The sequence below is a fragment of the Emys orbicularis genome, chromosome 22 (assembly GCF_028017835.1).
Source record: "Emys orbicularis isolate rEmyOrb1 chromosome 22, rEmyOrb1.hap1, whole genome shotgun sequence".
In the NCBI taxonomy this organism is placed as follows: Eukaryota; Metazoa; Chordata; order Testudines; family Emydidae; genus Emys; species Emys orbicularis.
This window is the reverse complement of record NC_088704.1, coordinates 22,534,570-22,554,232: the sequence shown is the minus strand read 5'-3', so window position 1 is coordinate 22,554,232 and position 19,663 is coordinate 22,534,570. Positions and strand designations below refer to the sequence as shown.

Genomic DNA, 19,663 nt, shown 5'->3' with positions numbered 1-19,663 from the left:
AGTGCAGGCAAACAAACTAGAAGTAAACTCTAATCCAGAACAAATGCATCCACAAAAAGAGCTGCTCTAAAGTACTCTTAAATGATAGAGTTTAAATAACCACCATGAACACCTAACAGAGCTGACACTTTTCCTGAATGTCCATGGCTTGTATAGGAATGGAAGGCCTCGCTCAATTATATTATCAGATATGTAATAACTACTGTAGGTCAGTGGGAGAATCAGATGCATTTAACTAATGTTGGATGTTAAAGGGACACTGTCATCTTGAAAATTACATGTCTGAAAATTATTTACCTGCTATTGTTATAAATAATGCCTAAAACCACTAGCAGAAAGATTAAAGGGGAGAATTATTTTTTTATTTACTTTGAATTTACTTTACCTTGGCTGCACTTCGTAGTCACTTCTGCTGATTTCCCTACACAGTCAGTTTCCCTTGTTGTTTGTGAGAGTCTCTCACTCAGCTGCAGGGGGAGAAAAATATTTAATAAAATAGGAAAATTTAATTATAAAACCAACCTTTAGGCAGATGTAATTGAAAGTGTCTTTAACTAATGTTTTACATTAATTAGTTGGTGTTGATGGTGTCCCATGTGCAGGAGACCAGCTTCAACTCCTTTTAAAACTCCCTCTTTCTATTGTAACCTAAAAGCACCTGTGGGAGAGCTGTGAGAATGCTCAGTGTGTTGTTTTCATTGTTGAAGGCTGGGCTGCCTGGGTTCTATGACCCGTGTGTGGGCGAAGAGAAGAGTTTGAAAGTGCTGTATCAGTTTCGGGGAGTTCTACATCAAGTGATGTCTGCTGACAGCGAGGCCCTTAGGATACCAAAGCAATGTGAGTAGCAAGGATTGCGTTCTCCTTCCTCCAGTCACCAAGCCCCAATTCCAGCAGAGAGGACAGGATCTCCTCAGGCCCCCCCCACAATTCACTGGGCTGCACTCCATCGCAGTGTTTGGCATCAGTGATGTCTTGCTGTTGCTAATTAGGATGTCTCAATTGTGCAAGTGCTCTTCCAGGGACAGTGGAGCCATAAGCTTTGAGGAGTTAGCCTGTTCTGGATATGTCTCTAATGAATAGCTGCATTGTGATTTGGCCGAAGAGTACAAGTCCTTTCTAAACCAGTCTTGGGCACCTCAGACTGTGTGCTACCCTTTGGAGAATTCTGGTTTCTAAGTGATCAATCTCTTACTTTTGATGCTTTTGTAAGTTGGTGAGAGTCTTGCATTCAGTGATTTCCTTTGCTGCTAGTAATTCTGTTCTGCAACTGACACTATGGTAAATGTTGCTGAGAGTTAGGACATCTCTATTAATAAACATGAACTGAGTCCATTTGTTCTTAACAGCTCACAGGATTGATGCGGACGGCTAATGTGGTGAGAAAGCAGGGTGTCATGTATGGTACCTGAATCAACAGAAGCTGCAAAACCTTCCTCCTGGATTCTACAAGTTTGAAACTGAAACTGAGATGTTTTTATTTTTATGATCCATATAGAAGGCGGTGTCATACCAATTATGTTAAGGGGTAACGAGAAAACCTGCTCTTACAGGTACCTTCAAGGCAATACTGCCCTGGATTGGGGCTTGGCAGCCAATAGGGAACATGGCTGAGAATGTGCAGTGCTCTCTGCGTGCCCATCACCTGGCTGGGAGGTGTGACGGGTAGAGCCCCAGCTGTCATGTGTCCAAGCCCTTCCTGCTGTGAGTTAACTGCAGCTCATTTGTCCAGTCTCATTGTTTCTTCTCACTGTCAGCAAGATGGGAAGTGGAGGAGGACTCTTCGCTTTCCCTTTCCCTCAAGCTTACAGGGTTGGGGTTAAGTTAACTGAAAACAAATAGCTAATTTAACCCTTTCTGCTCCTACGGGGAAACTGAAGTTTGTGGCCACCTCCTAAGAATCCTCTCTATCAATCCTGTTACTGGACAGAGGATGTGCTGTTCATCCCACTTCTTTATTTAAAATGTACTTTTTGTTTAAGGACAAGTATGTTTAGAATGAAGTTCTCTGCTTTTCCTAATCACGTGGACCTTTTTCAGCATGCTTCTATCCAGCTGCCAGTAGCATTCGTTCCAAGCACTATTATTACTCCAGATTAATTATAGATTATAACCACTGTCCATGTCAAATTAATTTTGCTCCTCCTCACCCAGGACTGCATGTTGTTTTAAGTCTTTTTTTGGGGAAAAGTGAATTAGATTAACTGAATAGTTCTGTTCCTCGCTGATTCTGGTGCTGCAACTCTTCCCATCTGATTTTATGCTGGGAAAAGAGGGAAATTAAGTTGATACAAGTAAACCAGACCAAAGCGTAGAGATGTGCCAAATAGGAGGAACAACTGAAAACTTCAAAACAGTGACTGCCACCAGTCTGAGTGGCTAGATTCCCTAGAATAGCCTTAGGATGCAACCCCTGCCTGTGATTTATCTTACCTCTAGAGAGGTGCACTCTTGCTCTAACAACATAGCTGAAAGCAGCAGGGCTGCTGGAAATAGCACTATTAAGTATCTGGCATCTTAGTACTTTTAGATATTTATATAAAAGGGAGAGTGGTGGCTATTACGCAGGCACTGAAATGTAGTTCTACTCTTGGCCAGTCGGGGGGGGGGGCGGCTTTATCATTTATATGCAAGAGATTTAGGAAGACGCGCATATGGACAGAGGCATTGTTGCTACTGATAACTACTGGAGTAAATAACTTCCTGACATGCACCTTGGCCCCTTATTTCTTTAGTGTAACTGCTGTTGTGTTTACTTATGTCAGTCCTATCTCACCCTCATAAGCGTGAAATCACATCAGGGAATTTCATTTGCAATAGTCCTTGTCCAAGAGCAGGTTTATCACAGCTATTCCAGGAAAGCTGATAATTCTCTCCCCTCCTTGTTCCTACAATCAAGTGCTGCTTGCCAGTTTTTTTATCAGAAAAATCTCACCTTTTTATGCATGAACAGCGCCTGTTCTAGGAATGCATTTCATTCACTACCATCTCACAGTGTTTTTTGATCTGAAGCTAAGTGTCAACTGTGCAATAAATTTTGTGTTGAATCAATTTTCAGTTGAAAACTCCCTGGTGTTTCCTTTGCTGCAGATGGATTTTCCACACATTGATTACTTCACCTTGTTTAAAGCTGGTGGAAGAGAAAACACTGTATTGTCATAATAAATCCTCTTTGAAAGCTGTGGGTGGTGAGTTAGTTATTTTTATAAATTCAAGCTTGGCCTCTTTCAAATCCTTCCTCAAGACCCACTGTGAATGGTGGTTTTTACAGTAAGTTGCTATGTGATGGCTGGGCAGGATGCCAGCATCTTCAATAAAATACTCAAATGTGCATCACCTCTTCCACCTACCACCAGCTTATTTTATTATTGTATCTTAGTCTCGGATGTAAGCTCTTCTTAGGAAGGAACTGTCTCATCTGTGTTTGTAGGGTGCGTAGAGCGATGTTGCTCTGGCTGCTGTAACAGAATTTCCAGTAACAGGATTGTGTGGGGATTGAGTAAAGGCTGAGATGCGAGTAGTAGTAGGTATAAAATAGCTGTAAAACATTTGCTGTTAATTATAAGAAAAAATCCCAACAGAGCAGATAAAATCCAGCCACAGAATAGAGATGAAACATTAAACAATAGTTCATTAACTTTATACAAGAATAAAATCATTTACCCTCTCACTGATGTTTGCCTGATGTAAATAGTTATAATACAGTTTTTGCTGTCATGAAAATCTATTTTCATATAAATTATACTGAATGGGATGGGGAGAAAAGAGCTAGCACCATGACTTACAAAAGTGGTCTCTGGCCCATGCAGTAGTTCTACAACTTTGGAATTACTTCACACCTTGAAAAGACAATGTCTATATGACTTAACATTAGCTTAACTAAATGTAATTGCCAGAAAAGTTCCCAGAGTCTCTTCTCACACACCCGTATACACCTGGCATTCTTACTTTATTATAAAGGCATTTAGATTACAAATGCTGAGGCAAGAAGTGCAGGTTTCGGGAATTTTTTACATTCTATTTCTCAGCCAAGCTCCCTTTGCTAGTTCTCATTTGACCATGTGCATGCTGGGTAGTTATGATGTATGTGAACTTTAAGCTATGCTCATCAGAAACAGTAGTGAGTACGTTACTCACTCTATAAAGTACTCTAGCCGGCAGCCTGTCGAACCACAGTTCTTGCTGGTAGATGAGTGTTCAGAAAGTCAGGCCCTGTTCCCTCCCACCAGGCTGTCTGGCCTGGTGTTTTTGCTGCTCCTTTTTGCAGGCCTGGAGCCGCACAAACATCCTCCTCAGTGCCATGCTTTTAACCTTCAGGCGTTTTTGCAGTTTTTCATTTTCCTCTAGTGCCTGGAAAAGTTTTTGTTTTAAGGAAGCACAGTCACTGACAGCATAGTTGTGATCTGAGGTCTGAACGGGGTGGTGTCTCTGCACTGGGGGCCTGGATTGCAGCAGCCAGCCCTCCACTTCTGTTGCCTTAGTTGTGCCAACCTGAAAAGAACACAGGGAGTGAAAGTGAGGGATGCAGAGCTTGGCTGGATGGGTATTATACAGGGAGACACTACGCAAGCTTCTTCCACAACATGACTAATGCACCTCACCCTGAGCAGCCCCTAGTCCAATCCTGGGAGTCAAGCAGAAGCTTTCCTACTAGTCATGCTACTTTGCCCTTCTCTCTCTCTGAGACTAAAGTGTCTCCATATTTCACAGGGGAGGTTTGCATTCTCCTCATTGTACAGTAAGAGGAAGTGATTTGCTCAACACACAGCTAGTCAGTCGCAGACCCAACAATATAATCCAGGTCTCCTGACTCCCCAGTTCCTGCTGTAACCACCAGACAATTTTTTTTCAGGCAAATTGCATGGTAGTTTTTGTAATGGACAGATATCCCCAAAGCTCAGCACTGAACTCTTTTCACGTGGGATCTTCTGTGTTTGAAGTCAAATCCCCAGAAACTAGCAGTGGCTGGAGTCTTACCCAATCCCCCTAAATATACTTAATGAAAATTGAATTATTCTTGAAACAAGGTCAGGTCACCAAAGCTCAATGGGTGCTTGCTCTCCAGTTCTGTAAGAATCATATTAAGTTTTCAAGTCAAGAGTCACAGGGCCTCTACGGCCAGTTCTTTTCTATATGAAGTAACAAAACATTCACTCATTTCTGCTTCCCTGTCTCTCTAGTGCTTTGAGCTCAGCTGTGTGTAACTGTCAAAAATGTTTGATTTTGCCTAAGCTGTGAGGTAAAGTGACTAACTCTCTTACCTCTTCTAGTGGTTCCTCTGTTCTACTGGGTTGGGGCTCTTGATGCAGAACAGTTTCTTCATCTAATCTCCTTCCATCCTCTGTCCTTGTAAAGTCCTAAAGAGACCAGGGAATTACCCAAACTCAAGCAGCTCTTATTTTCAACACCACTAGTATTACAGCTTAAAGGGATCTCCGTTCCAGGAGAGACAGTCAGTGTAAATGAGCCATATGCTCCCTTTAGGCCTTCATTTTTATTTCAACATGAAGTACAAAATTACTAACTGGAATTAAAATGGAAGTGATAAGCAATTGGGACTGAAATTTTAGCTTGCTCCAATGACATCCAGTGAAAATACTCGCTTCACACCCTTTGGAATATTTAGACAAGTACACCTCCACCCCGATATAACGCGGTAAAGCAGTGCTCCGGGGGGGGGGGGGGGCTGCGCACTCCGGTGGATCAAAGCAAGTTCAATATAACGCGGTAAGATTTTTTGGCTCCCGAGGACAGCGTTCTATCGAGGTAGAGGTGTATCTACAAAAAGGGGGTATTCAGTGAGAAGGAACCCCAAATCCTAGAGAATCACCATGTGCTGTACAGCAAAATGCAGCGTTGCCCTCAGGTTAAAAAAAAAAGGTGCCAAAGGCTGGAAGGGACAAATGTACAGTAGGCAATTTGGAATCCTCAGCATCATGTATTGTAGAGGGCTCGTCTCCTTCCTGATTTGCTATAGTGAGGACAAGGCCCTCAGGTTCGTGTGACATTTCTGAGAATCCCAGTGCTACTTGCTGTCCAAGTCTGACTCCCATTTGGAAGGAAACCACATACAACATTCTTGGTTCTCCAAGGAAAAAAGACAGCAATAAAAAATGATCATGGTCCTCAAGACAATGTAGTATTGTAGCCTTAAGCTTCACACAAGGTTTTAACAAAAACTTCCCGTTTCATGTTTGACTAAACAAAATGGGAATAAGACTGGGTGATGTGTATACATGCATAAACTCTTTGTGGGTTAGTTATAACTGACCTTATATAAACAATCAATTCCAGGTGAACTAGCATCCCTCTCAGACCTGGTAGGATCTCTTCTCCCCCTTTACTTTTGAAAGGGGTAGGGGAGTTTGTAGAATAGCACTTGTCAGGTTTTTAGCTAGAACTGAGGGGGAGGGAACTTGTGGTTACTCTAGCCAAGAGTCATTGTAGTTTTGTCTTATGTACTATTTGAATTGTTACAAGGAGAGTAGAACATGCTTCCGTCATCTGTCAGTATTTTAAACGTGTATGGTTTGCATGAATAAATGTGTGGGAATTCACTTTGAGGGGAGGGATATTGAGCCTTGGCCTGCTAAACCCAGGGATGTGAGTTCAATCCTTGAGGGGGCCACTTAGGGATCTGGGGCAAAATCAGTACTTGGTCCTGCTAGTGAAGGCAGGGGGCTGGACTGGATGACCTTTCAGGGTCCCTTCCAGTTCTATGAGATAGGTATATCTCCATATATAAGAAGGAATTTGTGTGCAGGATGCCATTTTTCAAGAACCTCTTTCACAGGGTAGAAATCAGAATATTTGTTGTTGCAACATATTGACAAGTTGTAAGTGTAAGGAGAGCAGCTAAAGATTAATTGCTATTATTAACAGGAGCACCTAGTATTTTCCCAGCACTGCCAGCAGCCCAAGTATATTAAACACACAACTAGATCTGACCACTCTCCTACTAGATATGGCATTTTTACTACTGATTTCAGTGGGAGCAGGCTTAGGTTAACAGTGATTGGGAATTGACTTCATCATAAAAATCCATAGCAGGGAGTGGCTCCTTGACTAATGCAAGGGGCAAAGCATTTGGGACCCTGAGGAACAGTTCACATGGGATGTGAAATGAAGTGATGCCCTTTGTGGGGGAGGACAGAGCCGTGTCCGTTACGTTGTCCCCATTGTACAGAAAAAGAAGGGGGGGAGTAGTGTCCAATAAGCTCCCCAGTGTCTCTCACAGCCCCTGCTCTACCCACTAGCTCCCACCCCTCTCCCACAACCAGGACTAGAACCTGGTAGGGTTACCAAGTCTCCAGGAATTAATCTTTAATTAAAGACTGTCATGTGATGAAATCTCCAGGAATACATCCAACCGAAATTGGCAACCCTCGACCGCGGCCCTGCCCGGCTCACCCTGACGGTGCGGGGGAAGGCGAAGAGTGTGGGCACGGCGTTGGGCTTGAGGTTGGTGCGGTTGCCGAAGGCGCTGAAGCAGTCAGGCTGGAAGTGCTGCGAGCAGAGCACCGTGTGCGAGCTGGGCTGGAAATCGCCACGGCCAATGTTCCCCACCCAGCGCGCCAGCAGCTCGGGCCGGCTGAACGGGAACCTGCGGGAGACAGCGGGGTGAGGCTGGGCGGGGGGGAGACCGGCCCCGGTATCTAGGGGAGGGGCCGGGCCCCGGTACAAGGGGGGCGGGGCCCGGGCCCGGTACAAGGGGGGCGGGGCCCGGGCCCGGTACAAGGGGGGCGGGGCCCGGGCCCGGTACAAGGGGGGCGGGGCCCGGGCCCGGTACAAGGGGGGCGGGGCCCGGGCCCGGTACAAGGGGGGCGGGGCCCGGGCCCGGTACAAGGGGGGCGGGGCCCGGTACCTGAGGGAAGGGGGACGGAGAGGGGCCCGGCCCCGGTACCTGAGGGAAGGGGGAAGGAGAGGGGCCCGGCCCCGGTACCTGAGGGAAGGGGGAAGGAGAGGGGCAGGGGCCCGGCCCCGGTACCTGAGGGAAGGGGGAAGGAGAGGGGCAGGGGCCCGGCCCCGGTACCTGAGGGAAGGGGGAAGGAGAGGGGCAGGGGCCCGGCCCCGGTACAAGGGGGGCGGGCCCCGGTACCTGGGAGAAGGGGAGGGGTCGGGCCCCGGTACCTGAGGGAAGGGGGAAGGAGAGGGGCCCGGCCCCGGTACCTGAGGGAAGGGGGAAGGAGAGGGGCCCGGCCCCGGTACCTGGGAGAAGGGGAGGGGTCGGGCCCCGGTACCTGAGGGAAGGGGGAAGGAGAGGGGCCCGGCCCCGGTACCTGAGGGAAGGGGGAAGGAGAGGGGCCCGGCCCCGGTACCTGAGGGAAGGGGAGGGGTCGGGCCCCGGTACCTGAGGGAAGGGGGAAGGAGAGGGGCCCGGCCCCGGTACCTGAGGGAAGGGGGAAGGAGAGGGGCAGGGGCCCGGCCCCGGTACAAGGGGGGGCGGGCCCCGGTACCTGGGAGAAGGGGAGGGATCGGGCGGTACCTGTGGAAGGTGAGCTGCTGCCGGCAGCGGCTGCTATAGCGGTTACTGCACCGAAGCGCCGCGCACGATTTGGGCATCGCGCGTTGCCCCCAACAAAGATGGCTGCGCCCCCTCCTCGGACCCTAGGCGCCCCTGCAGTACGCGCCTTCCGGGGCGGATTTCCCGCGCGGGGGCCAAGCGGTCTGCTTTACCCCTCCCCCACGGGGCAGAGCGAGCGAGAGAGACTCCGCCCGGCAATGACGGCCTTTCCCTTCTTTCACGCCTGCTCCCAGCGTCCCCTGACGGGTTGTGCGCAGGGCAGGCTGGGAGCTGTAGTCCCTGGGCCGCAGGGCAGGCTGGGAGCTGTAGTTCGAGCAATCGCCTGAGGGGAGGAGCGGATCACTCGTGCTCCACCTGTTGCGCCTGGGCCGCGTCCGTGGGGAGCAGGGGGGGGGCGGCATCGCGGAGAAACGACAGCGAGCGCCGGCTTCCCTGCCCCGCCCCGCCCGTGACCCCCAGGCAGCTCAGCGCCCCCCCCCCCGCCCTGGGTCGGGCTGCCTCCGCCCCCTGCGGGGAGGGCGTCGCTTTGTGCGGGAGCTGAGGTCCCCCCTGGCTTGCAGGGCTGCAGGAGCTGGGCCGGTAAAAAATTGCCCAATAGCTCGAGCGTCAACACTCCAATCCTCAGTTGGCAGCAGTACGGCCGCCCTACCTCTGAGCGGGCCCCTTGCCTCCCACCTTGCCCTCAGCCCATCAGCAGTAGACAAGAAAAATACAGCTGCCAAGATCATCTTCTCATCAAGTCAGCCCTTCTTGTATCCCCACCACCATCCATTGCACCACAGCAGACACCAGCTGCTTCCCTCTCTTTTGCAACTCTTTCCCCTCCCTCCTTGATAAAGAACAATATATATATAAAATTGTGTATATTTGATGGCATCACTCCCCACCCTCCCTAGATCATTTGATTTTGTATATTGCAAGCTCTGCCAGATGGATGTTTTCCATCACCTACCCTACTGGACACTTATTAGGGCTTCTGTCCACTATGGAAACATAATAGAATCCTAACTTCAAACCGAGGGAGGAAAAAGCAAAAGAGAAAATGATCCCATTAATGGATGCTTCATATTTTTAAGGAAAAAAGCACCATTTGTTAAAATAACCACTTTTAATGAAAAAATAAAGCTCTGAATTAACTTGTAATCATACATAGATGAAAGTGATTAACTCAAAACACACGGACATGGTTGTTCCTTCTTCTACTAACATTGTAACATGCTGGGGTTGTCAGACACCATCTATTGGGGTAAATCTGCAAAGGTAACAGAACAAGAGTCAAAAGAGTTAAAAGTAATCTTGAACCTCTAAGAAACAGAGGCAGCTCACTTGGCAGTTTCTTGTATTTCTCCCATAGAACAACAGAAACTTATCCTACAGTGGTCCAATTGTACTGCAGATGTGCCGTAGACACAAAGATGCCAACACTTGCATCAGGTCAAACCCTTATACAGACTGTGAACAGAATCTTCTTCCAAAGCCTTGTATGTTGTAGTGAAAACAGCAACACTTGGGAACTGTGGTTATTTATCTGGCTGCAGAAGACAGCCCTATGACGCAAATCTTTGGCAAACTCCTGGTTCCATTTAGCTTCTGGTAGGTAGTGTATCATGGTTGTCTTAGATTTTAGTGGAGCTGTTTATAAAACCAGATTTCAATTGCTGCAGCTATAAATCAAATTAATTTTATGGGCTTTTCAAACTGCACCAAGTTTTAAAATGGACAGTAAAATACAATAGTGCAGTTCGATCATAATGATAAAAAGTAATGGATCTTTTCCATCATTAGGTCCCATCTAATCAAGGCCCTGGGCATTGTAGGACTATGCTATACAATCTGTTCTAGTACTCTGCGCAGCCTAGTGTTAAATGTCCAAAGGGGGTCCCTGACACTGCCAGGATGTTTTTCCTGATAAATCAGTATTCAAATAATGTGTCAGTCTGATACAAAGCATCTGCTGCATTGATTCCTGGCAGTTCTGTCTTCTTTCAGATATAAATGAACATCAGTTAGTGACTCCCGCTCATCTAATAGTCTGACAGGACAGAATGTCCATTGTTCATTAAGCATCATATGATTTAGGAGAATTCTCTCAAGAACAAAGATCCAGTTTGTGCAATAAATACAATGTATTTTCAATTTGGTCATTTAAAAGGAAATAAGGCCTACACCTTAGTGGCCTCACGTACCAGTCTTGTTTCCCTGAAGCATTCTCTAGACCAGTGACCACTGCGCTTTCTGCTCCCTAAAAGGGCAGTCACAAGATATAAACATTTTCTGGTCCCAATGCATTCCCTTATCCTCTGCAGCTCTGGATTGTTCTCTCAACTGCAGCCCTCCTTGCCAGTTGCATAGGCCATCTATCCAGGATTGGGCTGGATGCCCTAATATACAAATGGGAGCAAATTAATGTATGTGCATCCACCAGTTCAAAAATTTACAAATCCAGCCCAGGAAACCATTAATGAAAATGCAGGTAAACCCAGCCCCAGTACTCAGATGGGGACAGCCCAAATCCAAACTAGGTCTGCCTAAATTCCTAGATTTTAATTTATCAAGGCCCACTGTGCAGCCCAAGCTTTACTTCCGGGCTGGAGGAGGGAAGGGAATTGGTGTCTCCTAAAACAATGCTTTTCAGCTGAGATCTCTGAAATGAGACACCACACAGGGCTGTGGAACAGAGTGGATGGCAGCCCACAACCTCATGTTTGAGTCACTCATGCAAAACAAAATCATGAAAATGGTTTTAAGAGAACGCAGCTTAACTAAGGAAGAAAACTGACATGGCCACCTCCAGTACAGCCCACCCAGAAAAAAGAAAGGTCTGTATCTCTCTTTTAAAGACAACAGTCCATAGAGCTGTGGGAACTAACTGGTTTTAGCAGAAACAAAGCCAAATCATAGAACTCAATGGATACTCTCCTACTACCCAGCTGAAGGGGAGGCAAGTCACATGTGAGTTCAGTGTGCATTCAAGTTCACTCTGAAGGAGCCTTCAGAAATTCTTAAGATTGATACATATGGACAAATGGGCAGGTCTAGTATTACAATAAAACATATGGCTGTTTATTTTCAGACTCTTCAGAGATTTCTCTCCTCCTGCTCTGGAGGATGATTATTTTCTTCAGCACCTAGAAGTCTTGCACGTTCTTAACACTTTCCCAGTGGGATGAAAATTGATAGGTAGCAAAGGTAAACACTCCCAAATCATCATCCCATTCATAGTCTGAACTGGACAAAATCCAACTGAACCTGGGGAGCTTAGTGTGTCCCTGCTAAAGCTATTCAGCCTCTAGCAGAAATTTTGGCCAGCAGGCCTCTTCCCGCTCTGGCAATCAAAGACATTGAATACCTTATGTCTGTTTACACAGACAGACACTTTTGCCTGAGCAACTGCAGTTCAGAGGAGCTCTCTTGCCCCCCTGGCTGGAATTCTGTGTTTTGCATGGCTAATCTGCCCAAGCAGTATGCCGGCACGGTAGTTCCCTCCACTAGTCCAGAAAACGCCTGCGTGAACCTATCCGGGAGCGGTTTGAGCGGCGAATATCAAACTTGGAGTCCCGGCATTTCTGGCAGACATAGACCTCTGGAACATTTGATTTGCGGATTTTGGCACAGGAGAGGTGAATCCAGGTGTGACACTCATTACATTCAATCATTGGCCGTCCAGCAAAAGGTTTCATGCAGAAACAGGTCACGAGATCCCAGGAATCATCATCTGGAAGGAAAAAACAGTGAGTTAAAACTATTACTTCTTTCCTCCTGCTGCACGCCGAACTCTCCCTTTTGGCGCTGAACTTACTCCGTGGTTTAAAGGCAGTCCCTACAGGCCTGTGATGATTTGGGGAATCTGTCACTGTTCAGTCTATGAGTTCCGTTTGTAATTATGAACTCTGTACATTGACGCCATTATGGTAAACTGCACTGTGTTCTTGCCTCATACTCCTTATGCTCAGGAGATGGGAGTGGACCCTACACGTCTATCTCTGAATAGGTCAGTAATTAAAGACTACCACACCTGAACAGACCTTGCCTGTACAGAACAAAGGAGTAACTGCATCCTAGATAAAACCATTTTTCCTCCAACTTCCCCAGTGGAGGGAACAAAGATGAGGTGTGGGTACAGACAGCCCTTTAAAACACAGAGATTGGGCTGGTCAGACAGACAAAAGAAGCTTGGGGCATGAGAGAGCAACAAAGGGCCATGCTTTTTTAACAGAAGGAACTTTTTGAAGGTAGAACCAGCTAAGGCTGGAGGAAGCTGCCTGCAGGAGAGAAAGATACTCCATATTATGAAGGACAAGCCTTGAGCTGTAGGAAGAGTATCCTGGACACCCTGAAAGGATGCTGACCCAAACCCCAAAAATACTCAAGAGTGGCGAGAAAAGTAAAACAGGGACTGGTGTGTAGCTGTTTTTTTATTTTGCATACATCAGTATGTAGGGTAATTGTGTTAGAAACCTTCTGCAAAGTGTGTGTTCATCTGCTTCAATGATCATGTGTCCCTGAAGAAGTAAATTGGAAGCCAGGGTGCCCACATGGTTAGAGCTCTAGGCAGGATGTGATGCAACTGTGGAGTTTCGGGGAAGACAGAACTCATCTCAAGGCCTAGGCAGTTGGACTGCAGAGTCTCTGCTTTCAGAAAAGGGTGTTAGAAAGTGAATGTGCACCCTGAAAGTGTGCCTAGAATCAGTGCCTGAACTCCACTCAGAGTCAGGAAAGCTTAAGAGCTCATGGGTCCAGTGCTGGGACCTAAATACAGCAGCCTGGTGAATGTCCAGCAGGAGGAAATTGACAAGTCCTTTCCAGGGCATGCCAGAAGCTGTAGTTTGCACCCTCTACTGCCTCCTGCACCTTGCTCTAGGACAGAATCTCAGCAAACCCAGAGGGTAAATATGGAAAGAAAAGGGCTCAACTCCCAAAACTAGCTTCCAACTTTCCGTCCAGTTTACATTAAGCCTCTCAGAAAACACAGTTTATGGGAAGAAACCCTCACCTCAGAGTCTGGAAAGCTTAATTCAGGTGCTAGGTCACTAAGCAATAAACATTCTTTGCTCTTCTCTACCCACTTCTATCCAAAGATCTAAAAGTGCTTTGCAAACACTAATGAATTTTGTCCTTAAATCCCCCCAGGAGACAGATCTGCACTATCCCATTTTATAGAGGAGTTGAGTGCTAATAACATACTAGATAGAAAGATGATAGCCACCTATGATCTCAATCTGACTAAACACCTCACATATATCTCCCCTTAGCAGGGTTGTTTACCTGAATCCACCATAATGTCCTCATCATCACCAGTGCCATCCTCATCCCGAAACACAACCTGCTTGCCCTGCCGTATGACTGTGCGTTTGCCCACACTCTGTATCTCCATGCCCTGCTCAGCAGTCTCAGGAGGGTACGAGACATTGGAAGGAGTGTCAGAGTCCCAAACTGAGCAATGGTCAGTCACAGACTGAGGATCACCCTCAGATGAGGGACTCATGGGGGTCTCAACATAAGAATCCTCCGCCTCTAGCTTCAGCAGCTTCCCCCCGTATTCTTCCTCCACAGGCGCTTCCGTTTCTCTTCTCTTCAGTTTTTTCTTCTTTCTGATCTTATCGGTTTGCTTTCGCTCTGCCAGAAAGCTGCTCGGTTTTGCCCGCTGGAATAGGGAAACGTATGGTTTTGCTCGCTTGAGCTGACTAAAGCTCTTTCTGCTCTTGACTGGCAGGGAGACAGCAGAAGGGAGGTCATTGAATCGGGGGTCCCAGCTATCACTGTCGATGGTACCTCCAGTACTATTGGGGGGGCTGGGGCTGCTCCTCAAGGGGGTCTCCTAGAAAATATTAAGAGACCAGATGTGAGTATAATTTTAGAGTTGATAATAAACCTCTTAGACAACCACTTATTACACCCACCTTTTTGAAGAGGGAGGATGGGGAAGGATCTATACCTCTCACAACAGGCTCCCTGTCTAACTAAAAATCAGATAATCTCCACTTATCCAGCCACTAGCCTACATTATTTACCTTCTCTCATCCTTACCTGTGGCCCAGGACAGGTACAGCTGAGTGTTAAAGGCACTAAATAATTTTCAGTAAAGTGTTTCCAGGAGTCCAGACTCCCAATTCCTTCCAAGTGCTTTGTATCCTAAGCTCCTGCTGGGAATTCCAGACAAGGAAAACAATTGGCTCATTTTAAAGGTTGCGTGGCAATCTGAAGTTTGTGGCTGCCTAGGCCTAGGATACAAAAGGGAGGGGACTCTGGCATGAATACCTCTAACATAATATTTTTACACTGCACAGAAATCATTCACCAATCAAATAATTTAAACAGAAATGGTACTTACTAACCTTTAAACTTTTTTCTGTCCCCTCAAGCAAGACAGCGGTTTGGACTGCCTCACTTTTGATTAAAGAAGAGATTACATCATATTCCAGGAGCCTGAGGATTACATTTAACTTTATAAGTGTAGGGACATTTGTGGCTCAGGTGGGAGGCTGACAATATCCAGTCACGTTCCAAGTTCCATAATTTGTTTCGGAACATCACAGGCCAGTGGGTTCCTTTTTGTCCCATCAGGAGCTTTTACAGGACCTTACCCCTCAAACACATCCACTTTATCTATCTAGGTATTTATACCATGCTTGTCACCCTGATAACATTTAACCTATCAACAGCACTAGCTATAGCAATGTGTACCTGAAATAAAATAAAGATTGAGTTGCTGCACCATTACCTCTTGTGGGTAGGGGATGTAGCCAGCATATGCCAAGACAAAGGTGCAAAATTTGTTGAAATCTTCCACAGTTCTGTGTCTCTTGGAGCTGGGAGAAAAATCCTGTTAAAGAGACAGCAACCAGAACATTAACATGAAATTTCTGAACAAACCAGCGATAACGTCAAATCAGAGACAACATAAGGATTTTGTACACATGGATATCCACCTCTGAGATTGATAGTTTCAGAGTGTCTCTTATATAGTCAAAATGCAAGAGAGGGCACCTTGGGGCAATCCTGTGATTTAACATGCTTGTCAGGGCTTTTTGCTGAAATTGAATTCTCAGGTTTGTCTGGCTCCCCTTCTAGGTATTCCCACATGCCTGTTTCCAGCAGTGGTTTCTAACGGCGTTGGGGTCTAATATTGTATTGAACACAAATTCTTCTTTAAAGTCAGCTATTAAGGACAGGGAAGAAGCTAACCAGTCACTAAAACAGCTGTTTGGGTACTGTGAAATCTGCACATCCTGTTAATGTAACTGATAAGTTAAATTCACTGATTGCTGTTCTCTTTCTGGTGCAAAGTCTACATCATGGCTCCTACCCAGAACTCAAAGCTCCTGGAAACAGCAGACTAACTACACATGGAGAGTCTGCCTGGACACAGAATACTTCTTCAGGGCTTACAGTTTTTTATATTTTTGTATTGAGACTCCAAAGAACTATCCAATGCCCAGTTTCATGATAACCCTTCCATCCCCAACCCCAGTGAAATACAAACAAATACGGAATATATTTGTACACCTCTACCCAGATATAACACGAATTCGGATATAACGCAGTAAAGCAGTGCTCGGGGGGGGGGGCTGCACGCTCCAGCGGATCAAAGCAAGTTCGATATAACGCGGTTTCACCTATAACGCGGTAAGATTTTTTGGCTCCCGAGGACAGCGTTATATCGGGGTAGAGGTGTATCTAGTCCCAACCCACACTTTGAACTGAACTGTCAAAAAGCAAGACAGGATGTTGAGAAATCCTGTCCTCCCCGCCTGCAATCTTCCCTATTTCCCTGTCTGCACTGGACACTGCCTGAGAAAGTCACTGTCCAAAGAAGCCATTTCTGCATGGGGAGCAGCACTGGAAGCAACCGCAAAATCTCCTCCATCTGTGATGGGGGAGGAGGATTAGACAGCAGACATGGAGTGGAAGACTCTGAAGGGGACCAGATCATTGGATGAGGGGCTCTGACTCCTGGGAAGAGGGGATTAAATCCCAGTGATGGGGGGGGGGGGGGCTCAGATGGGGAAAGAGGGTGCAAGAAATGGCTCTCCACGAGGGTTTGGAGAGGTGTAGAGGGGGATCAGAGCCCCAAGTTCAGCAAGGTGTTTCAGCCCTGGGTTCTGAGCTGGGAGGGGCAGCTCTCTGGGTGGGCGTGGTGCTCAGGGCACTGGGAGGGGGAGAATTTCTGAGGAGGAAGAGGGTCAGAGCCCAGCGTGGAAGACTGGGGGAGGGGCAAGGGAGCTGGGGGGAAATCTCTGAGCGGGGGGTCGAGGCCCTCGGGTGGGTGGGGACCGCTGGGGGGGAAGGGGCCGGGTGGGAGATCGGCGCCTGAGAGGGGTTGGGAGATCTCGGGGGCCCTGGGGCAGGTGGCGGATCTCTGGGCAGAGGGGCCCTCGGGTGGATGGGGGATCCCTGAGGGGGGCCACGGCCCTGGGGTGGGCGGGGCTCTGGGTGGAGGCTATCGCTGAGGGGCCGGGGCCCGGGGATCGCTGAGCGGGGAGGGGAGGGCGGCTGCCGCGGGGCAGGTCCCGGGCTCCGGCACGAGGAGGGGCAGGGGTCAGCGGGGAGACGGCCCCGGGCTCACCTCAGGGGGGAAGGGGGAGGCGCAGGGGTCGGGGTCCATGTCCCAGCGCAGGCGGCCGGGGTCGGGCAGGTGGGTCCAGGTGCTGCCCGGAGCGCGGGCCCGATACCGACGAATCAGTTCGATCTCGCCCGGCAGCGCCGACACCTCGAACCGCCCGGTACCGGTGGAAGGGAGGAGGGAAAGGGGGCGGGCGCCGTGTGAGGCCGAGGGGTTGCTGGGAGCTGTAGTTCGCCCTCCCCACGAGCGGCTCCGGCGGGACTCGGCGCAGGGGCTGCCGGGAGTTGTAGTCCCGGAGAGAACTACAGCCCCCAGCATGCCTCCCGCGCCTCAGGCCCGCCGGTCGGGGGTGCTGCTGTGGCGGCGGCGCTTGGAGCGGTAAGCGCGGGGCGGCAGCGGGACGGGGCAGAGGGTCTTGTTCCGTTCGCCCCCGGCCGTGTGGGGGTACGGGAAGGCTCCTCCCCTGGGCCTGCCCCCACGAGGGCCTGTCACGAGGCTCCGGGCGGGGTGAGGCGGCAGGCCCGGCCCCTGGCGGAGTGACCGCAGTCGGGCCGGAGTGCAGGGGCCTGCCTCTCCCAGGCGGGACCGCGCTTCCTGGCCGTGACCGGGCGGGGCGCGCCACCAGGCCGTGCCGCTGCCCCGCGACAGGGCTCCGCGGCGCCAAGCCTCGCCCAGGCAGCAGGGTGCTGCCGGGCCCGCCGGGCGTCCGACGCTCCCGCCTCTCTCAGACCGGAGTCCGGACCCAGACTCACCCCGCAAGGGGCAGGCGCCTGCTGCGCTTCATGCACCGAGAGTAGCTGTGCCGGCAGCGGGGCTTGTGCCCAAAGGTAAGCGCGTGCCTTTGCAGGATGGGGGCCTTGTGGGGGCAGTGCCGGAGGAGACGTTGGGTAGAGCTGTCAGATCAACTCTGACTCCGTGAGACAGGAACAGTTCTCCTAAGCTCTTGGCTTCTCTGCTGTCTCGTTTTCTCTCTTCTTCCCTCCTCCCCAGTTCTTTCTTTTTATAGAGCTATATAGGATTGGAAGGATTAGATTTGTATTGGTAAATGTCATTGTTACTGTACACACACAAACGCTCAAAAATATTTCCATTGATAATTAAAATTGACAGGCAAAGTATGAAAAATACTGCTTGACAACTTACTAGAGTTTCATATATGGTTATTTACTTTATATATTTTGACATGTGAATTGACATTTTGTGTTTTGACAGCTATAAAGCTTTTTTGAACCTCAGGGTCTGTCATTAACTAATTGATTCTCCCCATAATTTTGCACAACTGTGAAAATTTAAAAGTTTATAAATAAATCAGTATTATCCACTGAAATTATACATATATATAAAATCAGTTTCTGCAAAGTGTCTCTGTGGAAATTAATCAGTTAGGTAAAGAGCATGAGCATCTGGCAGCCAAGGAAAATCTTATTCCGAAATATAATCCAGGATTTAAGGAACACTCTTGTGAGTTATTAATGTAGTTCTAGATACCTCTTTTCCAAGACAGTAATCTGTTGTTGTCCCCTGTTTTAGGTGGAGATAATGAGCATCTGTAGCACCCAGTTTTCAATAGTGTTTTTTTTTGTTTTTGTTTTTTACTAATTTGACTTTTACTTGTAATAAAAAAAAGTTAAATTCTCTGTTGTAACCGAACACAAAGCAAGTGGCATATAATAAAATCTCACCAAACCTGTCTCCTGAGAACCATGCCCTGGTGTTAGTAATCTGTGAACAACAAAATAAAGTGGTGCAAAACAGGTTCTTTAGGGTTCAACAGTGAAACTTTACATTAGAAGGACATTCTTCAAAGTGTCAAATTAAATCTTCTTGTTCTTTTTTTCCTGCGTCAAACCCTTTCCCCTGAAGTGGTAGAGTTAGAAGTGGGTTTTTTACCCACGAAAGCTTATGCCCAGATAAATCTGTTGGTCTTTAAGGTGCCACCGGATCCTCGTTGGTTTTTTAGAATTGTTTTTCCTCTTCTATATCTGAAGCTTGATGAGGAGCCCCTTCCTCAGTTTGTTTCTTGCACATTTGAATCCTTTGCCTGTTCAGTAAAAGGGGGCAGGCAGAGAAGAGGGGACACACAAGAAGCATGTGATTGATTGCTCACCAAACAAAACAGAACAGATCTAATTTTAGACTTCTTCAGCTTTGGCAATCTCTCTCAAAACACTTACATACTTTTTTTGTTTTTTTAAGAGCAGATGAATCATATTAGTGTAGTACTAAATTATAATGTTAATGAGAGACGGCTGCTGAGTCATGTTGCATGTATCATTCAAATTTTATGTGAAATTCTGAACAGTAAGCTTGTATGATTGTAGCTTTCTGCACTTTAAGTTCCAGACTGTTCTAGCTTTCTTGCCACATCCTGTCTGTGAAAGTAATGTGTCAGCAACTACTTAGAGCTGGGAATGCTGCTGCTAATAGCTGTGTGTCCAGTCCATCTATGGGCAAGGAACAGTACTGCCTTTTTTCCTGTGTACCTGCATATTTGCCTTGCCCTGGAACTTAGGAAATCATGTGGTGAGAGTCTAGTAAGTAATGTGTAAGATCATCAAGGAGGAAAGGAAGGCATTGTG

At 47.7% G+C, this 19,663-nt stretch overlaps 4 protein-coding genes across 6 annotated transcripts in view; 2 read left to right on the top strand and 2 right to left on the bottom strand.

The window, feature by feature from the left end:
- The window catches only part of DNAJC11 (DnaJ heat shock protein family (Hsp40) member C11), a 74,885-nt gene extending 71,714 nt beyond the window's left edge, over positions 1-3,171 (top strand). Inside the window, exons 15-16 of the mRNA XM_065421440.1 lie at positions 708-837; positions 1,347-3,171. Of these exons, the coding sequence (XP_065277512.1) occupies positions 708-837; positions 1,347-1,372 (156 nt within the window). The 3' untranslated portion in view covers positions 1,373-3,171. The remainder of the gene's footprint in view (positions 1-707; positions 838-1,346) is intronic.
- On the bottom strand, positions 383-8,591 carry THAP3 (THAP domain containing 3). 2 transcript variants are annotated; one of them, XR_010562330.1, is made up of 5 exons: positions 8,483-8,591; positions 7,408-7,600; positions 5,259-5,354; positions 4,135-4,488; positions 383-467 (listed from the first exon to the last, which is right to left on the bottom strand). XR_010562330.1 is itself a non-coding variant. In XM_065421441.1 (4 exons), the coding sequence occupies exons 1-4, from the start codon at positions 8,557-8,559 to the stop codon at positions 4,195-4,197; spliced, it is 660 nt and encodes a 219-aa protein (XP_065277513.1). In that variant the 5' UTR covers positions 8,560-8,591; the 3' UTR covers positions 3,636-4,194. The 2 variants fall into 2 exon arrangements, 1 of the variants encoding a protein (XP_065277513.1); XM_065421441.1 differs by lacking the exon at positions 383-467 and having other exon boundaries at positions 3,636-4,488.
- KLHL21 (kelch like family member 21) overlaps positions 7,553-19,663 on the top strand; it is a 33,448-nt gene continuing 21,337 nt past the window's right edge. The window contains exon 1 of one of the 2 annotated variants that reach the window (XM_065421438.1): positions 7,553-7,617. In XM_065421438.1, coding sequence (XP_065277510.1) covers positions 7,553-7,617 — 65 coding nt within the window. Of the gene's footprint in view, positions 7,618-17,124; positions 17,463-19,663 lie in introns of those variants that run through there. The other variant, XM_065421437.1, reaches the window with a different exon arrangement.
- Positions 11,562-16,388, bottom strand: PHF13 (PHD finger protein 13). The gene is made up of 4 exons (XM_065421116.1): positions 16,326-16,388; positions 15,243-15,344; positions 13,787-14,339; positions 11,562-12,236 (listed from the first exon to the last, which is right to left on the bottom strand). Exons 1-4 carry the CDS (start codon positions 16,386-16,388, stop codon positions 12,010-12,012), a joined length of 945 nt encoding a protein of 314 aa, XP_065277188.1. The 3' UTR covers positions 11,562-12,009.

Excerpts from the sequence above, each read along its gene's own strand:
- THAP3 (XM_065421441.1), bottom strand. The coding sequence starts at position 8,559 with ATGCCCAAATCGTGCGCGGCGCTTCGGTGCAGTAACCGCTATAGCAGC. Across the intron at positions 7,601-8,482 it reads CAGCAGCTCACCTTCCACAG|GTTCCCGTTCAGCCGGCCCG; the intron begins GTACCGCCCGAT and ends TGTCTCCCGCAG. Across the intron at positions 4,489-5,258 it reads CAGAGGAACCACTAGAAGAG|GTTGGCACAACTAAGGCAAC; the intron begins GTAAGAGAGTTA and ends TGTTCTTTTCAG.
- PHF13 (XM_065421116.1), bottom strand. The coding sequence starts at position 16,388 with ATGGAGGAGATTTTGCGGTTGCTTCCAGTGCTGCTCCCCATGCAGAAA. Across the intron at positions 15,345-16,325 it reads AGAAATGGCTTCTTTGGACA|GATTTTTCTCCCAGCTCCAA; the intron begins GTGACTTTCTCA and ends TCTCTTTAACAG. Across the intron at positions 14,340-15,242 it reads ACATCCCCTACCCACAAGAG|GAGACCCCCTTGAGGAGCAG; the intron begins GTAATGGTGCAG and ends AATATTTTCTAG.